Source organism: Salminus brasiliensis, chromosome 1, assembly GCF_030463535.1.
Source record: "Salminus brasiliensis chromosome 1, fSalBra1.hap2, whole genome shotgun sequence".
Taxonomy (NCBI): Eukaryota; Metazoa; Chordata; class Actinopteri; order Characiformes; family Bryconidae; genus Salminus; species Salminus brasiliensis.
Genome location: NC_132878.1, coordinates 30086567 through 30105913, shown reverse-complemented (window position 1 = coordinate 30105913; position 19347 = coordinate 30086567). Strand labels below are relative to the sequence as shown.

Here is a 19347-nt window from a genome sequence, read left to right as displayed (position 1 = left end):
ACTTAAATGTGTTTTCCACAAAACAAAACTTAGGCTCAGGAAATCTCTTCTTCAAAATTAAAATATAGATCATAAGAAAGATTACAACATTGTACAAATTTTAACATATGGGAAAGAATATACTAACTTATTAAAACTATCAACAGCTGCTGCTAACAATATACAGTACTTTTTATTTACACATACAAACCTGAAAAAATAAAGGCTGAATAGTAACATCTTCCCTTAAATAGATTCTAGATTAAAAGAGGTTCCACACCTTCACCAATAGGATTGCTTTAATATGACATCATTCCTGGCAGAGGCTGTTTGTGAAAGTTCCTTGGTTGGTTGGCATATGGTGTAGCTATCATGTGGTGTAGCTATAGAAGTAATACTTATTTATTAAGCACAACTTATTATAATAAGTTCTTTTAAGTATTATACTATTTAATATGTTTGTATATAAATTCAAATTTTAAACAGACATTCATCCAGGGTGCTTTACGTGAAGTTCCATGTAAAAAGAACTTGAAGTATTACATAATTTAAAAAGAATATTAAAGCAACAGACAAAAGAAGAGCTCTACACTGTTGGAATTGTGGCTGCATTTTAAATCTTAAAAAAAAAAAATGTGTTACACATTACACAGGTGTGACGGTGAGTGAACAACTGTGCAGTCCCTCACGATACTAAAAAATACAGATATTTACAAACAGTAGAAATACAGATTATTGTTATAAATAGTTATAGGTAACAAAAACAATGTTTTTTAATGCAATCTTCATTACATTAAACATTAAAATCACTTTACAAACTGAAAATTGTAGGAGATTTAGCTATACCATTTGTACCAACCCAGATACTTTCACAAACAGCCAATGCATGTTTGGCCATGGAATGATGTCATATTAAAGCAATCTTATTGGTGAAGGTGTGTTACCTTTTTAAATCCAGAATCTATTTAAGCAAACATGCTAACATTTAACCATTATATTTTCTTTAGTTTTGTGTACAGAAGTACTGCATTTTTTTAGCTGTGAAAGTTTATTTTTGTGGAAGAACACATTTAGATGGCTTGGATCAATGCCCACATTATGAATCTGACTAATGCTAATGCAGACAATGCACTGCTCTGTTTCCCTCACCAGCCTGACTCCTGCCCCAGAGAACACCGTTTTCTTGTGTTTAAAGTGGCGATGTACTTCTTAATGCTGGGTACTATTCTTATGACTGTCTTTGGGAACTTGTTGGTTATGATCACTATTTCTCATTTTAAACAGCTGCAGTCTCCAACCAACCTCATTATCCTCTCCATGGCCTTGGTGGACTGTTTGTTGGGCTGTTTGATCATGCCCTTCAGTATGGTGCGATGGTTGGAACGGTGCTGGTTTTTGGGAGAGATTTTTTGTCAAATACATTCTGGATTAGACATGACCCTCAGTATTGCCTCTATTCTGCACTTGTGTTTGGTATCTATTGACAGATACCTGGCTATTTGTAAACCTCTGAGTTACAAGACGAAGGTGACAAATGGCAAAGTGGCAGTGTGCATCGTAGTGATATGGCTGTTTTCAGTCACATATAGCTTTGGGATTGTTCTGTCTAAAGTAAATGTTACAGGTCTGGAGAACCTTTTAATGCAAGCTTCTTGTGTTGGAAACTGTGCTTTGATTTTTAACCTAGAGTCAGGTGTTATTCTTTCACTTGTGGCATTTTTCATTCCAGGGGCTATCATGAGCTCTCTGTACCTTAAGATATTTCATGTTGCAAGAAAGCAAGCTAAAATAATGTCTGAAAGGTTGACTGTAAGACAGAATGGTGGAATGGTGGTCCATTCAGCAGAACAGAGGGAGAGAAAAGCAGCTAAAACTCTTGGCATTGTCATGGGAATTTTTCTACTGTGCTGGCTGCCATTTTTCATTGTTACTTTAACTGATCCAGTGCTTAATTTTCCAACCCCTTTAGATGTTTTTGATGCCCTGGTATGGTTTGGGTACCTCAATTCAACATTCAACCCCTTGGTCTATGGCTTTTTTTATCCTCGCTTTCAAAGGGCATTTAAGATCATCATATCAAAAGTTCTACACCTCAATAATGCAAATAATTTATTACTCTAATTCTGAATTGGTTCACGGGCAGAAATAAGTTTAGAAATATTATTGTCTTCAATAATAATCTTCTGTTGTAATCACTATAAAACATATACTGCATAACAGCACCATAGCTTAGAATATAATACTTTATTCCCCACAAATTCATGTCTATAGTAGATGTGAGTGGTGAGTAATCTTTTATACAGACTTCTTGCAAAAGTGATATTGGGTTGTAAATTGTGAAGAATAAGCAAATACTATCTGTTTCTGGTAACTTATAAGGACATTGCAAAAGTAGATTTGCTGAATGAACAAAATAGCTGTCATCACAAAAATACCACAGTCGAATATGTTTATTGCTAGCTGAGCTTCTCAGTTGACAAGTAAAAACTCTCCCGCAGCTTGAGAGACAAATGCTGAGAGGGAACTAAACACAAAGTTACTCCAAAGCCTCAGCTTTTTAAAAAAAATTTAACCCCATGCAGGGGCTTCACCTTGAGGTCAAGATCCATGGTTATTCTTTTTGTTTCTATTGATCCATTTTTCATTCTCTGCACTATGCAATAAAATGACTGAATATTCATAATAACATTAGGAAAGAAAAAGTATACTACATTTTATTTAAAAGTAAATGCACATCTCTGTAGACTGTATGAAGGCCTGGCTGTCATTTTTAATTAAGGTTCCTCTGTGTTCATCAGAGTTTGAAAACAGCCACTGCTGTCCTCAATTTCATTTGTAGCTAAAAATAAATGTTATGTATAGTGTGTATTTTATAGCTGTAATGTTTTTTCCTGTTCATATCAGGTTCACTTTGTTTCCCCACCTTCAATGGATTTTGTCCTGCATGTACTGTTTGCTTTACTTTTTTCGTACTACTTGTTTGTCCATATTACTTTTATGACTTTAAGCAGTTTTTAATCTGGCACACTGGATTCAATATAACTCAACAGATACTATTCTAAAGCTCTAAAGTGCACTCTCACACCAGTAAAGATTCTGGTGCATTTTACCTTATAGAAAATAAGATACAATAATCTCAGGTTCAATTAATCCAATGTGAATCAAAATAGTTTAGTTTCATTGTGCATGGTATATATACCTCAGGTCACTCAAGTCTGTGGCTAACCTCAGTCAAATCATTTAAATGATGAGCCAAAAGACTCCTCAGAGGTGTGACATTTCTGGCAGCTTTAGGCAGGTCATTGTGTAGCGTAGCATTGTGAATCATATAGCTGCTAATTTTCAAACAAACATTTTATTATTGATATAAGTGGATAAAAAATCTGGTTAACATCACATGATGTTGGAGATGATGGCAGTGCGTAAATCAAGTTTCCAATGCCAAAAGGAAGCAAAGCAGCCCCAGAGCATCACAGAGCCACCACCATGTAGGCAGTGTGGTTTTTTTATTATATTGATCTGCTAATCCACAGGCCTGAAAATTCCAGTTTTGTTTTGTCACTCCACAAAACATAAAACTTCTTCCATCATCTTCAAAAACCTGTGACATTAACTAGTCTTAAAACCCACTTATAGCAATAATAAAAAGTCAACTTAAGTGACCTGAGGTATCTATGCCATAGATTCATACAGGAATAAAATAAACTGAAGTTATGGAAGATAAAAGGCACTAGAATTGTTGCTGATGTGAGAGTGCAGTTTAGAACAGTATGTGAACAGTATGTGTTCAGTTATAGTAAATCCATTGTGCTTAAAGTAAAAAATGTAATAGTTTAGGATCCATGATGCTCTTGGTTTGATTCACTTCGCCTGGCACTGGAAACCTGCAATATGTGGAGGGTAAGATGGATTCAATCAAGGATCAGGAAATGCTCTGAAAAAAAATTATTTGAATTATTTGTCCTCTCAACAGGGCAGTGATCCAAGCATACCTCAAAGTCCAAACATGGCTTCAGAAGACATCCTAGAAGCTGCTAATACAGTTGTCTGATATAAACCCTATAGCCACTGCCCATGAGAAATGGACTGATTCCTCAGGAACGCTGCCAGAGGATGGCTATGTATGACATTTGTGGCAAGTCTTAACAGCCGCAAATGCCGATCTATTAAGTAATAAAGACACTTGTCATGAATGGGGTTGATTAAGAGACAGCAGTAGTCATTAAATGTGGCAGTTTGTGTTTGGTTTGGAGAAAACACTTCTTCTGTTGGTTGTGTTGAGCTGTTTAAATGGTTCTTGTTTGATTGGTTTATTGTAAACAGCTGAAAGTTTGTACATTTTGGTAATGAATCTAATTTGCAATGGATTTATTCATTCCCAGTGACATCTTTTGCCTATATAATAAATATTGTGGTCAGTTCTGTCCGATTCTTCACTTTTCTGTAAGGGTAAGTGACCTTAAACCATTTAAAATATATCACTTATTGTCATGACTGGCTAGATCAATGATGGGCGAACACTTGCAGGGACGCTGCCCAGCTCGCCAACGTGGCTTGAGAGGCGGGCTGGGCCACCAACATGGCTTGACTGGGCGCGCTGGGCACCGACGTGCCTTGACTGGGTGTGCTGGGCGCCGACGTGACTTCACTGGGCGCGCTGGGCGCCGACGTGACTTGACTGGGCGCGCGGGGCGCCGCCATGGCTTTGGAGGCAATGGCTTTGACAGAGGTACTGGGTGCTGCCACCAGGGTAGGGACCATGGGCACGGACGAGGGTGTGAGGTGACACTTGCCCACCTCCATGGGTTCGCTGTCCAGAGGTCCTCTGACAGAGGTGGCTGCGGGCTGGACGACATGGCTAAGGAACGTGGCATGGCTAGGGAACGTGGCATGGCTATGAGCTATAGGAGGGGTTAGCCCTTCTCCACCAACACCTGGCCCCCCAGCACCCCGGGGCCTGGTGGAGGTGGGACGACCAGAGAGCTGGTCGAGCCTGATGGCGAGCGCTATTTTGCTGCATCAGGCTACCAACGGTCTCAGACACACTTTGTGGAGTGTGGTGCTGCTGCCCCAAGACTCGTCCTTGGGTGCGAGCAGGCAGATTCAGGGCACCCATCCCCGCTGTTCAGGGGTTTAAGGCCAAGAATTCTGTCATGACTGGCTAGATCAATGACAGGCGAACACTCGCAGGGACGGTGCGATGCAAGATTTTAATAAACAAAACAGAGGTAAACACAAGAACGCAGCAATAACAAGGGATAACGAATAAACATAACAAACATGACAAACTAACTTGGGCAATACATGAAAGCAACTTGAGGCTGGTAGGTAGCCAGGGAGCCAGGCGAGACAGGGAAGATAATGCTAGACCCAAACGTCACCAGCAGGGCCAGTAACACAAAACAAACACAATACCGTGCTCGTCAGGCACAACTAAACTTACTTGACTTGAAACTAAGGGATCAGCCGCCGAATCCTCAAGGCAACGAACCAGCAAACATGAAGCAATATACTCCTGAACGTGAACAGACTCTCATAGAACGTCCTCTAGAGAAACACCATAGACAGTCTTGAATCTCTGGAACATGAAGCCAACCATACAGCTTGCCGTAGCAAGTGTAATTCTTGGCGAGGAGGGGTTCGCTTTAGCTCCCTATATACCCCAGCTCCCAGGTGAAACTAATCAGAACACTATATACATGTAAATGAACCACACATGGACTAGACAGAAAACATGGCATCATATATAAATGGCTGTCAACATAAAAGTCCTGGACCTTGAAGCCTGTGGACCGTGGCTCGGGATCGCCCCCTGGGGTGGGCGTGGCGACGCGGACCTGACACTTATATGCAAGAATGGGCTGTAGTGGTGTAAGGATGGAGAGAGATGAGAGATGTCTCCTAAGTTTCTGCTAATTTATTAAAGGCCCAGAATGTACTTAAAACAATGCTTGAATATTTCACATTGGTATACTTGTGTAATACTAATACAGTACGATTTAAGTCATGAACGTAAAATCTTCATGTCTGGTCATATGACATACATGACTATATGGTTAATGATTAAGGAAGCCATTTAGAAACATGAAATAAGCTCATGTTTAGTCATTTGTTTTAAATGAGCAGAACTAGTTTCTTTAACACCTTTGATTAGTCAGAGACCTGTTAGAGGTGATAACTGGTCTCCTAGGCACTGCCTAAGATACATATAAACATTGTATCATAAATAGTATGTGTGTGTATCAGAAGTGAGAGAGAGAATTTGTGTTCATATTATATTATTCAACATCAACTTTAAATTAGTACAGTCACTGCTTTATTTAAATCACTGTATAATACAATTGTTTTCTCTATCACAGCTGTAGTACTTTGACACAATAGATAATATGATATATATCATATTCTATTTAATCAGTATTGTAGAAGGTATAAGTGAAATGGCTTTAAAAAACTAATTACAGTAAATACAAAAAAGGGGGTTCCATTGTTGAGACACTTAAGTCTCAAATCAGAGCAAAACAATGACCCTTGAAATTTAATTTCCAATTTCCAATGACCAATGAAATTTACAGTAAATTCATACTGGTTCATAACCCTAAATTGTGCCCGGTATTTGATGAGAAAGTTATGGCCTGACCTACACTGGGTTATAACAATGGGAAAGTGCCTGAGAATGTGGCTGGGAAGTAGGGGGCAGTAGGGCCCCTAAAAATCTGCTAAGGGCAAAAAATTTGCTTAGGGCCAATTAGAGTCAGCTCTGACTGTCTGTGTGCTACATCAGCGCTTAGACAAACAAACGTTTAAAGTAATAACACAACTAGCCTGCTGATTGGTTGAAACCTTTTCCAACCTCCAGTGCTAACGACCTCTTGGATTCATGGAATGAAAAGAATTCAAGTTGAAGCCTTTCTATAGGGCGAAACGTCAGAAACCTAGATGTATATAAGCCGTCATGCAGAAGGGAGCATCCATTTGTGGCCATGCATGGATTATCTGCTTGCTATACATGTTATTTTATACATATTCATATGTTAATCTAATTTTTATTTTTGACAGTTGACATTTATATTGTTTGATATTTCTATGTTATTTTCATTTCATCTGGGCAGGTTTTTGCACTTTAAAGAAAGACACTTTTGAATGGCTTGGATGGACACCCTATTCATGAATAAAACCGATGTGGACAATGTACTTCTGTGCTTCCCACACCAGCTTGACTCCTGCCCCAGGCTGCATCGCTTCTTCATGCTCAAAGGGGCCATGTATGTTTTCATGCTGGTTGCCATCCTCATGACTGTCTTTGGGAACCTGCTTGTCATCGTTTCCATTTCTCACTTTAAACAGCTACAGTCTCCAACTAACCTCATCATCCTCTCCATGGCCTTGGTGGACTGTATGTTGGGCTGTATGGTCATGCCTTTCAGTATGGTGCGATGGGTGGAAGGCTGCTGGTTCTTGGGTGATTTCTTCTGTCAAATACATTCAAGTTTAGACATGACCCTTAGTATTGCTTCTATTCTGCACCTATGTTTAGTATCTGTTGACAGGTACCTGGCCATTTGTGAGCCTTTGAGTTACAGGATGAAGGTGACAAATGCCAGTGTAGCAGTGTGCATTGCAATCATTTGGTTATTTTCATGTTTGTTTAGCTTTGGGATTGTGTTTTCCAAGGTAAACATTATGGGCCTGGACGAACAAATGCTAAACCCCTGTGTCGGAAACTGTGTTTTGATTTTCAATAAGGAATGGGGTGTTATTGCGCCACTTCTTAACTTTTACATTCCAGGAACAATAATGAGTTGCCTTTACCTTAAAATATTCCATGTTGCACGAAAACAAGCAAGAATGATATCTGACAGAACAGCTGTGGGGATGTCTAGTGAGAAAAACCAAGAACAAAGGGAGAGAAAGGCAGCTAAAACTCTAGGCATCGTTATGGGAGTGTTTCTGCTGTGCTGGCTGCCGTTTTTTCTTACCACTGTAATCGACCCATTCCTTGGTTTCTCAACTCCTGTTGATGTTTTTGATGCCTTGATTTGGTTTGGGTATTTTAATTCCATGTTTAATCCATTAATATATGGTTTCTTTTATCCACGCTTTCAGAAAGCATTTAAAATGATCATATTAAGGTACATTTGTCGCTTTACAAACTCAAGGAACTTAGTACTTCAGTAATTCTGCGAAGCAAACATCTTTATTGTATGTATGAGGGTCGTTCAGTAACATACATGGTGACTATAATTTTATTACTGTGTTGTTCTTGTATTGAAATTTTGTTAAAGAAAAATACATCACTTTTCCAGGTATTACATAAACTTGAAAGTGAAACTTATTCTCCTTCTACACTGCATTACATCTGCAAGTGGTGGAAGGGTGAGGTGATGATATCAATGAAATATGAAAAATAGCTGGAGCAAAATATAACAGACCCTCCACACATAGCAGCCATTGCCATGATCTGGGTGCACTATAGAGACTTCTACAGTAAAAAGTCTTAGGAAGCCCGTGTCATTTTTTAAGTTAAAGCTATATTTACTATTGGAACCCTGCTTTATCTACCAAACAAAAGAGGTAGGCAGAAACACAGTCACATGAAACATTCACATCAAATAAATTTTGAGCATCTAATAAAAAAATAGCCTCCAATAACCCTTTGCCATTCAAAACTCCATATTTGAAGCTGTACCATTAGTAATTTGTATTTTCTTGATAATGTTGTTTATGTCATGGCCCTGCTTCCGAAGTAATAGGGCAAGAAAGTGGGAGCCAATTGCACATCCTAACACATTATTTAGCACTGCTAATTAGATTAGCAGATACTGGAACTCACCCGTAAATGTCTGTGTAGAGTGATAATGCCATTCTATGCCACATACAGCATTCTGAAACAATAGTGTCAGTTCAGGCCAGAATACACACAGAGAAAACTGAAAAAACTACAGACAGAATCAAACTGAACATTGACAATGAAACTGCCATAAAATGGTATCATCATCATCATTAAAAACATTATTTTGTAAATTAATATTTAACTATTTATTTGAGTATTTATATTTAAACCATAATACAGCATATATATATATATATATATATATATATATATATATATATATATATATATATATATATATATATATATATATATATATATATATATATACACAAACACTAAAAACACATACGGGTAAGGTCAAATAAAATGCTAATATATAGGAAAAATATTGTTGTATCTAATGTGCTAGGGCATCTAGCACAGGTGCTATGAGTGTTAGACACACTATAGGTAAAAGGAATTAAGATTTACGATACATCCAGTTTTTTGGGGGTCTTTTTGGACAAAGTACGTTCATGTACTGCAAGATGCTGCAAGATACAAATTCATCTTTAATGGAAGAAGCAAAAAGTGTGAAAGGCTTTTAGAGTGTAATGGCTAAACCTGTGTTTTATTTTTTTTTTACTAATATTGGTGATTCATTATAGCTAATAATTATTTTACATTTTACATTTTACATTTTGTCCATATAGATCATTGTCAACTTAAAATTTTATTCAACAACCAAATAGAGAACATTTTCATATATCATATGATATTTCTGACAAAAATGATAGGAATGAAAGGCCACAAAATGCTAATTTTAAACCTGAGAAAGAGGCTTTACATGACAGCATTTAAACTCCCTAGAGTTCTATTTCCTTAGGAAGGAAGCAAATATAAGTTCCTCTTTTTCTGCAACTGGGGATCATTCTGTACACCATCTCCTGGAACTGCAGAACAGTGTCTCAAAGACTGCTCTCTATATTTTATACATTTTCTCTTCATGTGAAGGGGAACTGCAAGATGCTGCAAGCCATAAATTCATCTTTAATGGAAGAAGCAGATTTAAATGAGTACTGTTATCCTGAATTGAATGTCTCATGTGTGAAAGGCTTTTACAGTGTGACAGCTAAATCTGTGTTTTATTTTTTACTGATTTTGGCAATGACAGTGACTATTCTAGGGAACTTTGTAGTTATTGTCTCCATAGCACACTTTAAACAACTGCACACACCCACAAACATACTGGTGATGTCTCTAGCCCTGGCTGACTTGTTGCTGGGCATGATTGTCATGCCGTTCAGCATGATCCGGTCTGTGGATGGCTGCTGGTACTTTGGAGAAGCCTTCTGTTTATTGCACTCTAGTTTTGACATGTTTCTGACCTCTGTATCTATCTTCCACCTGATTTGCATTGCAACAGACCGGTATCAAGCTGTATGCCATCCGCTTCACTACCCTACAAGAATAACCATTCCCATTGCGTGGCTAATGGTAGCTCTGAGTTGGGCTACAGCTGCAGTGTATTCTTACGGCCTCATGTATTCAAAAGCAAACACAGCAAGTCTGGACGAGTATATAGAGTCAATTTCCTGCATGGGGAGTTGTAACCTTTTGTTCAATGCATTGTGGGGGGCTTTGGATACGTTGATAGGTTTCCTTTTGCCATGCTTAGTCATGGTTTGCTTGTATGCTCAAATTTTTTTGGTGTCAAAAAAGCATGCGAGGAAAATTGAAGGCACAAAACAGTGCACAAATGGGACAATCATTTCTCAAAGTGTGAAACATGAGAACAAAGCAGCAAAAACTCTTGCCATTGTTGTAGGAGCATTTATTCTTTGCTGGATGCCTTTTTTTGTTAACTCTTTAATTGATCCTTACATTAACTTCTCCACTCCTGCAGTTCTTTTTGAAGTGTTTGTCTGGTTGGGCTATGTTAATTCAACTTTAAATCCTTTAATATATGGCCTCTTCTATCCATGGTTCAGGAAATCCCTCTATCTCATTGTTACACTAAGAATATTTGCTCCTCAATCCTCTGACACAAATGTTTTTGTATCTTAAATGCATTTAGCAAAGCAAAATTTATTGTTTATGAAAAAGATGATACTTTAGCTTGAGATCTTTCAAAGAGGAATAATCATTGAATTCAAATTATTTTCACATTTCATCATTTATTTGATTAATTGACATCTATTGTGTGGATATTGTAAGATACTGTATTTGTGTTCTACTTTGTCTATCTGAATAAGTAACTTTTTTCAGTGTTATGTAGCACACAGGTTGCTTTGTAATTTTTGTAGAGAATAAGGTATATTTTATTTATTACATGCTTTTTGTTGATAGTGATGGTGATGGAAACCAGATGTTGCTATGACTACAGCATAAAATACATTTTGTTTACTATCCAAAACCACCAGTGAACCCTCAGGTTTTTTTATGTAATGGTGATGATGGTAAAATAGTGGCAGAAATATGTTTTCTGTGGACACCATTTTGCCTCAAAATTCCCTTTATTTATTCCCTTACCTTACTATTCCTTTACTCTTAAAATGTTAAATGTAAATTGTGTCTCATACATTTAGTGGTTAACCATTCTGAACCAGTTCTTGCAGTCTTTAGACATCCGGTTCCATTCACCACCACTGTGGATAATGATTTGTTCTAGCATTTAATATCAAATCATCCGTAATGGCTTTTTTTTTTACAGTACATCTTAAAATTATCATTTAACCTGGCCTATTTGTGAACAAGAAATTGAGTTGCCATTTTAAACAATAAATACACTTCTCAAAAAAAACCAAAGGGAACACTAAAATAACACACCCTAAATCTCAATAAATGAACATGCCAGATAAAAATCTTTATTCAGTACATAGTGAAATGCGTTGAACATAAAATAAATAATAAAACAATAAAAAACAAAATAACATAAAAAAGATCAATGTAAATCAAAATTATTATCCCATGGAGGTTTTGATTTGGAATCATCAAATAAAAGTGGAAAATCAAATTACAGGCTGATCCAACTTCAGTGAAAATTCCTCAAGACTTAGGCTCAAAAATAAGGCTCACTAGTGTGTGTGTCTTCCACATGCCTGTATGACCTCCATACAATGCCTGGGCATGCTCTGGATGAGGAGGCAGATGTTCTCCTGAGGGATCTCCTCCCATACCTGGATTAAAGTATCAGTCAACTCCTAGACAGTCTGTGGTACAATGTGGTGGTGGTGGATGGAACAAGACGTGATGTACCATGATGTAGATGTACTCGATTGGATTCAGGTCTGGGGAATGAGCAGGCCAGTACATAGCATCAATGCTTTCATCATGCAGGAACTGCTGATACATTTTAGCTACTTGAGGCCTAGCATTGTCATGCATCAGAAGGAACCCAACCCCACTGCACCAACATATGGTTTCACAATGGGTTTGAGGATCTCATCCCGGTACCTACTGGCAGTCAGGATACCTCTGGCTAGTGTGGCTCTCCAAAGAAATGCTTTCCCACACCATTACTGACTCTCTGCAAACCAGTCACTCTGGAAGATGTTGCAGGCAGCAGAATGTGCTTAGTGTGAACCTGCTCTCATCCTTAAAGAGCACAGGGCGCAATGGCAAATCTGCCACTCTTGGTGTTCTCTGGCAAATATACTACGCCCTGCATGGTGTTGAGCTGTAGGCACAAGCCCTACTTGTGGACGTTGGGCCCCCATTGCTGCCATTGCTGCGGAGAGAAGAGAGGATGAAGAGCCTTGTTCAAGGGCCTAACAGTGGCAGCTTGCCAAGCCCAGGTATCGAACCCACAACCCTGTCAGCAATAGCCTGGAGCTCTAACTGCTGAGCCACCACTGTTCCCGCACTTGTTGCTGACAACTTCAGAACTCTTCAGTGTTTTGTCTTAAACCATTTCTGGGTATGGGTCTGGCTCTGTCATATTTGGCCCCATGACATTATTAGATGTCAGAGAGAGATGTCCCATAATTCAGATGGTGATGGGTAGTGTGAGCTGACACTGTTGTACCAGATGAGTTTAAATTTGTTTGGAAGTTGATTGAGGTTATTTAGCCTCCATTTGAACAATCCTTCACTAAAATATTCTGTCAATTCTTCTCTTTCGTCCATGTGGAAGGAGGTTAACTACAGTGCCTTGGGCTGTATAAACTTTGAAATGACATTTGTGCTTCTATCTTTTCTTATTGCTTAGTGTGGTACACAGACACAAGATTGAGTTTACTTCTTCCATTTAAACTGGTTGAATGTGTGATTTTCATTTTGCCCGCACCTGTTAATTGCCCCGAATACAAATTACACACCATCTCTTGATTATATTCCAATTATGTTTTACAATTGTGAAAAGGTGCCTTTAATTCAGTCCAGTCCATTTCTGGAGTTCTGTGGGGAATGATATCAGATTTGACATTTTTTTCTGTTTTTTTGTGTTGTTCCAATGCAAACAAAAGAAAGCAACATATGTCTGGGTATGTGCATTTTGGTGGTGTATTTCTGAGTGCAGGAGCCATGTTTTCGGCCATGATTATAAAAGTATTAAACACTTCCTCAATCCCAGGGTTCTATACAGAGTATAGAATGAACTGATTTTACTAGTTTGGAAAGACAGACTCTTGATTGGTTTAGATCATACTGTGCCTGATACATTTCTCCCACTTTTGTTGTAAATGAGGCTTTTTTGAACCTAGAAGTGTAATGTGGTGTTCAACAAGGCTGCCCCTACATTTATTTAATCCATCACGTGCAAATGATTTCATTGAAAACAAACATGGATGCCAGCCTAAAAATTTTCTCCACACTGTGAAAAGGCAAAAACATTTTGTTTGCCTGATTTAAAATTTTTATTTACTGAGACAAAAAAGTAGAATTACTGTGAATGAACAAGCAAAAACATGTCAGTCCAACATATTTCACATTCACATTGTGTGAGCAAGATTGTCTGTGTTACCTGAACAAGCAATTTTGTGTTACACAATGTGACTCATTGATTAGGATTTGCATACGGTCTATTATTATTATTATTATTATTATTATTATTATTAAAGCATGGAATACTTACATACATATTCAGGAAAATGTGAAGCTGATCATTATAAGATTAATGATGTTTAAATGTATTCTGTACTTGCTGCATGATAATGCATGCCCTGATGTCCCCTCCCCCTAGTGATGACAAATGCACAGCATTTGGCTTTATAAGTACAGTAGACAGTTTAGTATCTATTAAAAAATGTGCTTGGTCCGGTAGCCTTGACATAAATGACCTAATGGAAAAATGGGACTCTGAAGCAAATTACTTAATTGATCCAACCACAAAATTTTTTGCCCACCTGGATTACCGTTGTCTTGCATTTAGGAATGTGAGCTGCTCTGCAGATATTCATTTAAATTACAGTGATTTGATTGTTTTTCTATTCATGTTGGTGATGTCTATTCTGACAATGTGTGGAAACATGGTTGTAATTTTCTCTGTTTCAATTTTCAAGAAGCTTCACACACCTACCAACTTTATCATCCTCTCATTGGCTGTGTCAGACTTTGTAATTGGAGCAATTGTGATGCCAGTACAGTGTGTTATGCTTCTCGACATTTGTGTACATCATGCAAAAACTCTCTGCCCTGTTTATCACTTTATCAGCACAATTGTTGGCACTGTGTCACTATATAACATTGTGCTAATTGCAGTTGACCGATATGTTGCTTTGTGTAACCCCTTCTTTTATTTGGCAAAAATGACTGTAAGAACTATGCTAATATGTATAAGTTTTGGATGGGGCTTTTCACTCTGTTATAATCTGACAGTGATGTATATTGGGAGTTTAAAACAACAGGTGGGTAATGTGATCTGTTTGAGGGAATGTGCAGTGCCTATCAATAACACCTGGGGTCTTGTTGATTTGATATTCATCTTCATTATTCCATGTCTCCTCATAATAATTTTATATTTCAGAGTCCTAACTGTGGCCCTAAGACATGCAAACGCCATTTCCAACACAGCAAAGTTACCTGTTTCTCAGAAGAAAAAGAAATCAGAGCTAAAGGCTACCAAAACTTTAGGTTCTGTTGTGCTGGTTTATTTGGTTAGCTGGATCCCATGGTACACGTGTCTAGTGAATATAGAGAGTCTCCCAAACCCCTTCATCAGCATAACCTATCTGATGTGTCTTTTCTTCAGTAATTCTTGTATTAATCCCATTATTTATGCAATATCTTATCCTTGGTTCAAGAAGGCAGTGATAGTCATTTCTTTACATTGAAAGTTCTGCCTTCAAGTTCTATGCAATATAAATTTTCAATTAATTTAACCTATTTTTTAGTTGTCATTTTGGATAGGTAATCTATCAGATAATCTTTTTAGTTTTAAAGTAATGCGGCATATACAAATACATAGTAATTAGGCTGCTAATGTTGTATGTATGTTTTGTGTATTTATTATGTGCCTCCTTTGTAATACTATGCTTCACATTTTTACACACACACGGGATGGCTGTATAACCCTGTGACAGGTTCACTAGATTAAGGAGAGGAGAACATCGCTACATTAATGTATGTATGAAGAACACATTGATTAAACTTTGACTAAATGAATAAACAGTTAAATACAGTTGAATCCACATGATTAAGAATTGGGAAGCTCTGAGCTATATCAGTAGCTAAATTTGGGTAGCAAATTAAATAATGAACACCAATTATCTATTACATAGCTATCAATGATTTATTAGCTATTACTACTAATAATAATTCATATGTGCATATAAGTTATTGTTTTAGTATCAAGGTACCATAGTATAATATAATTTGCATTGTAGAAGCATTGTAATCAACAATTTCAATAAGAGTACTAGCGACAATATAGGAACTTAAATAAGGGGTTATGTCTCCAACAACGGTATCTGATCAAATCTGTTGCTTCTGCTGTACACTAAAGACATTTGATCCACCAGAGGGAGATGCAGGACAATGCCTAGATGATTCGGGAGTTATTGCCACCACCTGGCCACCCTACTTAAGCTGAAAAAAAAATGTTAAGTTAAAATCTCAAGCTAATTTCTCCCTCTGATTTCTTCATTTGCCACTGGACAAACAAAAACAAACGAACAAACAAACAACTACAAATAAATAAACATACAATGATAATTATGATTAGAAAAAGAACAAAGAGAACTAGTGGCATGCTGTTAGAGCATTCATCCCTGTGTCAGAGATTGGTGGTGCCTACTCTTGATCCCCTTGTTTTTGGGGCTATACTCATTCTTGCAAACCTGACTGCAGCTTAATGACATCATTTTGAATTAGCATATGAAATAATTGTCATTTGGCATGTCTATATTAATGTTATGTTGCAAGGTTCAAATATTTAGGTTTACCAATTATTAGACACTGATGCAGAGAACTTGTCTGTACATACATGTTCATGCTGGCGGAATTCCACTAGTATTATTTTGACTCATAATAAACCTGATCTCATAGCATTGCTTGTCTGTAAATTAACTGAAGACCTATCCATAGCTCTTTAGAGGCATTACTTACAGAAATTTAAGATAAATGAAAGAAGAGCAAGGTCCAGTGGTCTGGCTGCGCAGTGCAACTATTCGCCTGCACACTGTCATTGGGTGCATCTTAAAAAGATAGTAGACACATTACTAGTCGTTACACAAGTCCAGCCAACCACGCACAAGGAGAGGGAGGACAGAGAGAGAGACTGAGAAAGAGAGTGACAGACTTCTGTATGCCAGACTTTAGATTGATCTAAGTTACCCTCCCATAAACCAGTCCATAGACTTACTCCCCAACACTGCTCCACCACACTCAGTCCCTTGAGGTCCTCATGGATCACAGAAGTTACTTAAATGCTGATTCCTCTTAGGAAACCTTCCCAAAGAGGGATAGGATGTCCTTGCAGGACCTAAAGTTAGGTCCCCATTTTACTACATTCAAAAAAATGCTAAAATTACTGATTCAAATGATTCATGTTTCTGCTTATGCCTGTCTCTCCTTTCTCTCAGAAATCAGGGTCTGTACCTGAACCCTCTCTGCCTTACACTCTGCAGTGTAAGGGAATTGTTAGATTCTTGTACATGTTGGTTTGGGATGAATAAAGGCCTGAAAAACAATCCTGTGGGCTGGCAGATGATATGATGGACCCACTACTGAATGCAGACTTCACTGGATCACAGAGGGAGATCACACTCAACCTCAGTTTAAGTGCTCTCTTCCTGGCCTTGGTCCAGCACCGCTTGCTGTAGATGGTTTGCAAGTCAGGGAACACACATCACCCTCTAGAGAGCCTATCTGACCTGCTTAGAGCTGTTCTCAAACAAGGTTGTGATATTCCCTGTCAGGATGCTTTAGATAGTACAGAAGTTCAGCAGCACCTTGGAAAGTTCTTTAGGCGTTTGAGGTGGTTGAGACACTGGCGGCCCTTTTTCACCAGGGAGTTGATGTGGCAACACCATGACCTTATATCCATATGCGTACAGTAGGTATAGCAGTATAGGTATAGCTTAGAATACAACCTTGGGAGGTTTAAGTGCTGAGGGTGAGGGTGTGGGAAATATGTTTGCCTACCTGCACTTGTGGTCTGCTCATCAGAAAGTTGGACATTCAGTGATGCAAGAATGCATGAAATCCAAGAGCTTCCAATTTGGTGGTGCGTTTGGAAGGGATAATAGTGTTAAACACTGAGCTGAAAGTCAACAAACAACATTTTCACATAATTATTGTCCTCCCCTTGCCTTCCACGACTCCACTGTCCTGTCCGATACAGTATGTTGAGAAGATCTCGGCGGGCTGAATGATGTGGTCCGGTACCGCTAGTCTCAGCCATGACTTATCCAGAGACTGGACATTGGCTAGTAAAAGCCCGAATCTTCAGCCTGTTCATGACACTGGCTTGCTTTCATTGAAGTCACCGCTAAAGCTATGCTTTTCATAGCTAATGCAATTTTTCCTAATTGTTGATATATTTTTTTAGATAAACCAAAACTTATGTGACAACAACCATTTACAGTAATTGTGTAAAATGCTTGTATTTGCAAAAAAATACCCCCGAAAAGTTTGTTGTTTTTTTTTCATTTATTTTATTTGCACAGAAAGCCAATGGAAGAGTAGCTAATGTTGTGGTCTGTGTTCATTGAATGTAAGGTGACTTAAAGCACCCTCTTATGCAATAATCACAAGTGATTATGTAATCTCTGTATACTCCCATTTGTTACTGCAGCTTTGGGAAATCTTTGGGTATAAATGTAGGTGAGAAAGCAAACTGCACTCTACTGCAAGGTGGACCTCTGTTTTTTGTGCTTGGGCCTCCAGTTTTGGCACACACTGGAATGGAAAAATAGCGTCCTCTTAATGGAAGAGCTCTTTGAAACAGGCTTTGCCCATCTGAATAATCAGTGTCTTGCGCTTCAGAACATAAGCTGCTCTGCGGTATTTCATTTCAATTACAGTAATTTGATTCTGTCTCTGTACATATCTGTGATCTCTGTGGTCACAGTGTGCGGAAACATGGTTGTGATTGCCTCTATTGCACTTTTCAAGCAGCTCCGCACACCTACGAACTTGATCATCCTCTCTTTGGCCGTGTCAGACCTTATAGTCGGAGGGTTAATTATGCCAATGCAGAATGTTATGATTCTTGACACATGTTTGCACTATGGGAAAAATCTCTGTCCTGTTTTTCACTTTGTCAGTTCCATCATTGGCTCTGTATCTCTGTATAATATTGTCTTAATAGCTATAGATCGTTTTTTTGCCTTGAGGAATCCTTTCCTGTATGTGGCAAAAAATATGATGCAGACAATGCGTATTTGTATAAGTTGTGGATGGGTTTGTGCAGTGTTATATAATGTAATTCTTTATGTTGGTAATTCAAAGGGGGAAAGAAAGCTGGTGTGTGTCCTTCAGTGTGCAGTGCCAGCCAATAATACATGGGGTCTCATTGATATTGTTTTCAGTTTTTTTCTGCCATGTATTGTGATAATAAGCCTATATATTTTAGTTCTTAGAGTGGCATTGAGACATGCAAAGGCCATTTCTGACACAGTACAAAAAATTTTGTCTCAAAGAAAAAGAAAATCATTTAGCAAGTCACAGTTAAAAGCAACTAAGACATTAGGCATAGTGGTGTTTGTGTATTTGGTGTGCTGGGTCCCTGGGTACACAACTTTTATTAATTTAGAATCTAACCAAAACATCTCTCTGAGCATTACCTCTATGCTATGCCTTTTCTACAGTCACTCCTGTCTCAATCCCTTTATTTATGCTATATCTTATCCCTGGTTTAAAAAATCAGCTATGATTATCTTTACACTGAAGAAGTCAGTGTAAAGAGGATTAGCTCTGTATCTCTGTTTAACATTATCTCTATAGCTCTAGATCGGTGTATTGCCAACTGGAAATTTGACTGCAAATTTGATCCTTTCCTCTTTGTTGAAAAAATTACTTTGTTATAAATACGTGTCATAAAAAATAAAACATATAGAAATTCTAACTAAGACATTAGACATAATAGTGTTTGTGTATTTTGTGTACTAGGTCAG

The 19347-nt window shown here is 38.0% G+C and overlaps 5 protein-coding genes across 5 annotated transcripts; all 5 read left to right on the top strand.

Annotated features, from left to right (window-relative positions):
- The first annotated feature begins 1053 nt into the window (after positions 1 to 1053).
- On the top strand, positions 1054 to 2100 carry LOC140574781 (trace amine-associated receptor 4-like). Its single transcript, XM_072694752.1, has one exon. The coding sequence runs from the start codon at positions 1054 to 1056 to the stop codon at positions 2098 to 2100; it is 1047 nt and encodes a 348-aa protein (XP_072550853.1).
- A 5019-nt stretch (positions 2101 to 7119) lies between these two features.
- On the top strand, positions 7120 to 8154 carry LOC140574792 (trace amine-associated receptor 4-like). The gene has a single exon (XM_072694780.1). The coding sequence runs from the start codon at positions 7120 to 7122 to the stop codon at positions 8152 to 8154; it is 1035 nt and encodes a 344-aa protein (XP_072550881.1).
- A 1663-nt stretch (positions 8155 to 9817) lies between these two features.
- On the top strand, positions 9818 to 10858 carry LOC140574773 (trace amine-associated receptor 13c-like). Its single transcript, XM_072694740.1, has one exon. The coding sequence runs from the start codon at positions 9818 to 9820 to the stop codon at positions 10856 to 10858; it is 1041 nt and encodes a 346-aa protein (XP_072550841.1).
- Positions 10859 to 14073: 3215 nt separating this feature from the next.
- Positions 14074 to 15063, top strand: LOC140561044 (trace amine-associated receptor 5-like). The gene has a single exon (XM_072686336.1). It carries the CDS (start codon positions 14074 to 14076, stop codon positions 15061 to 15063), a length of 990 nt encoding a protein of 329 aa, XP_072542437.1.
- A 3094-nt stretch (positions 15064 to 18157) lies between these two features.
- On the top strand, positions 18158 to 19135 carry LOC140560307 (trace amine-associated receptor 13c-like). Its single transcript, XM_072685059.1, has one exon. It carries the CDS (start codon positions 18158 to 18160, stop codon positions 19133 to 19135), a length of 978 nt encoding a protein of 325 aa, XP_072541160.1.
- The last annotated feature ends 212 nt before the right edge of the window (positions 19136 to 19347 follow it).

Bases quoted from the DNA above. Each gene is read 5' to 3' on its own strand.
- LOC140574781 (XM_072694752.1), top strand. From the start codon at position 1,054: ATGGCTTGGATCAATGCCCACATTATGAATCTGACTAATGCTAATGCA.
- LOC140574792 (XM_072694780.1), top strand. From the start codon at position 7,120: ATGGCTTGGATGGACACCCTATTCATGAATAAAACCGATGTGGACAAT.
- LOC140574773 (XM_072694740.1), top strand. From the start codon at position 9,818: ATGCTGCAAGCCATAAATTCATCTTTAATGGAAGAAGCAGATTTAAAT.
- LOC140561044 (XM_072686336.1), top strand. From the start codon at position 14,074: ATGGAAAAATGGGACTCTGAAGCAAATTACTTAATTGATCCAACCACA.
- LOC140560307 (XM_072685059.1), top strand. From the start codon at position 18,158: ATGGAAGAGCTCTTTGAAACAGGCTTTGCCCATCTGAATAATCAGTGT.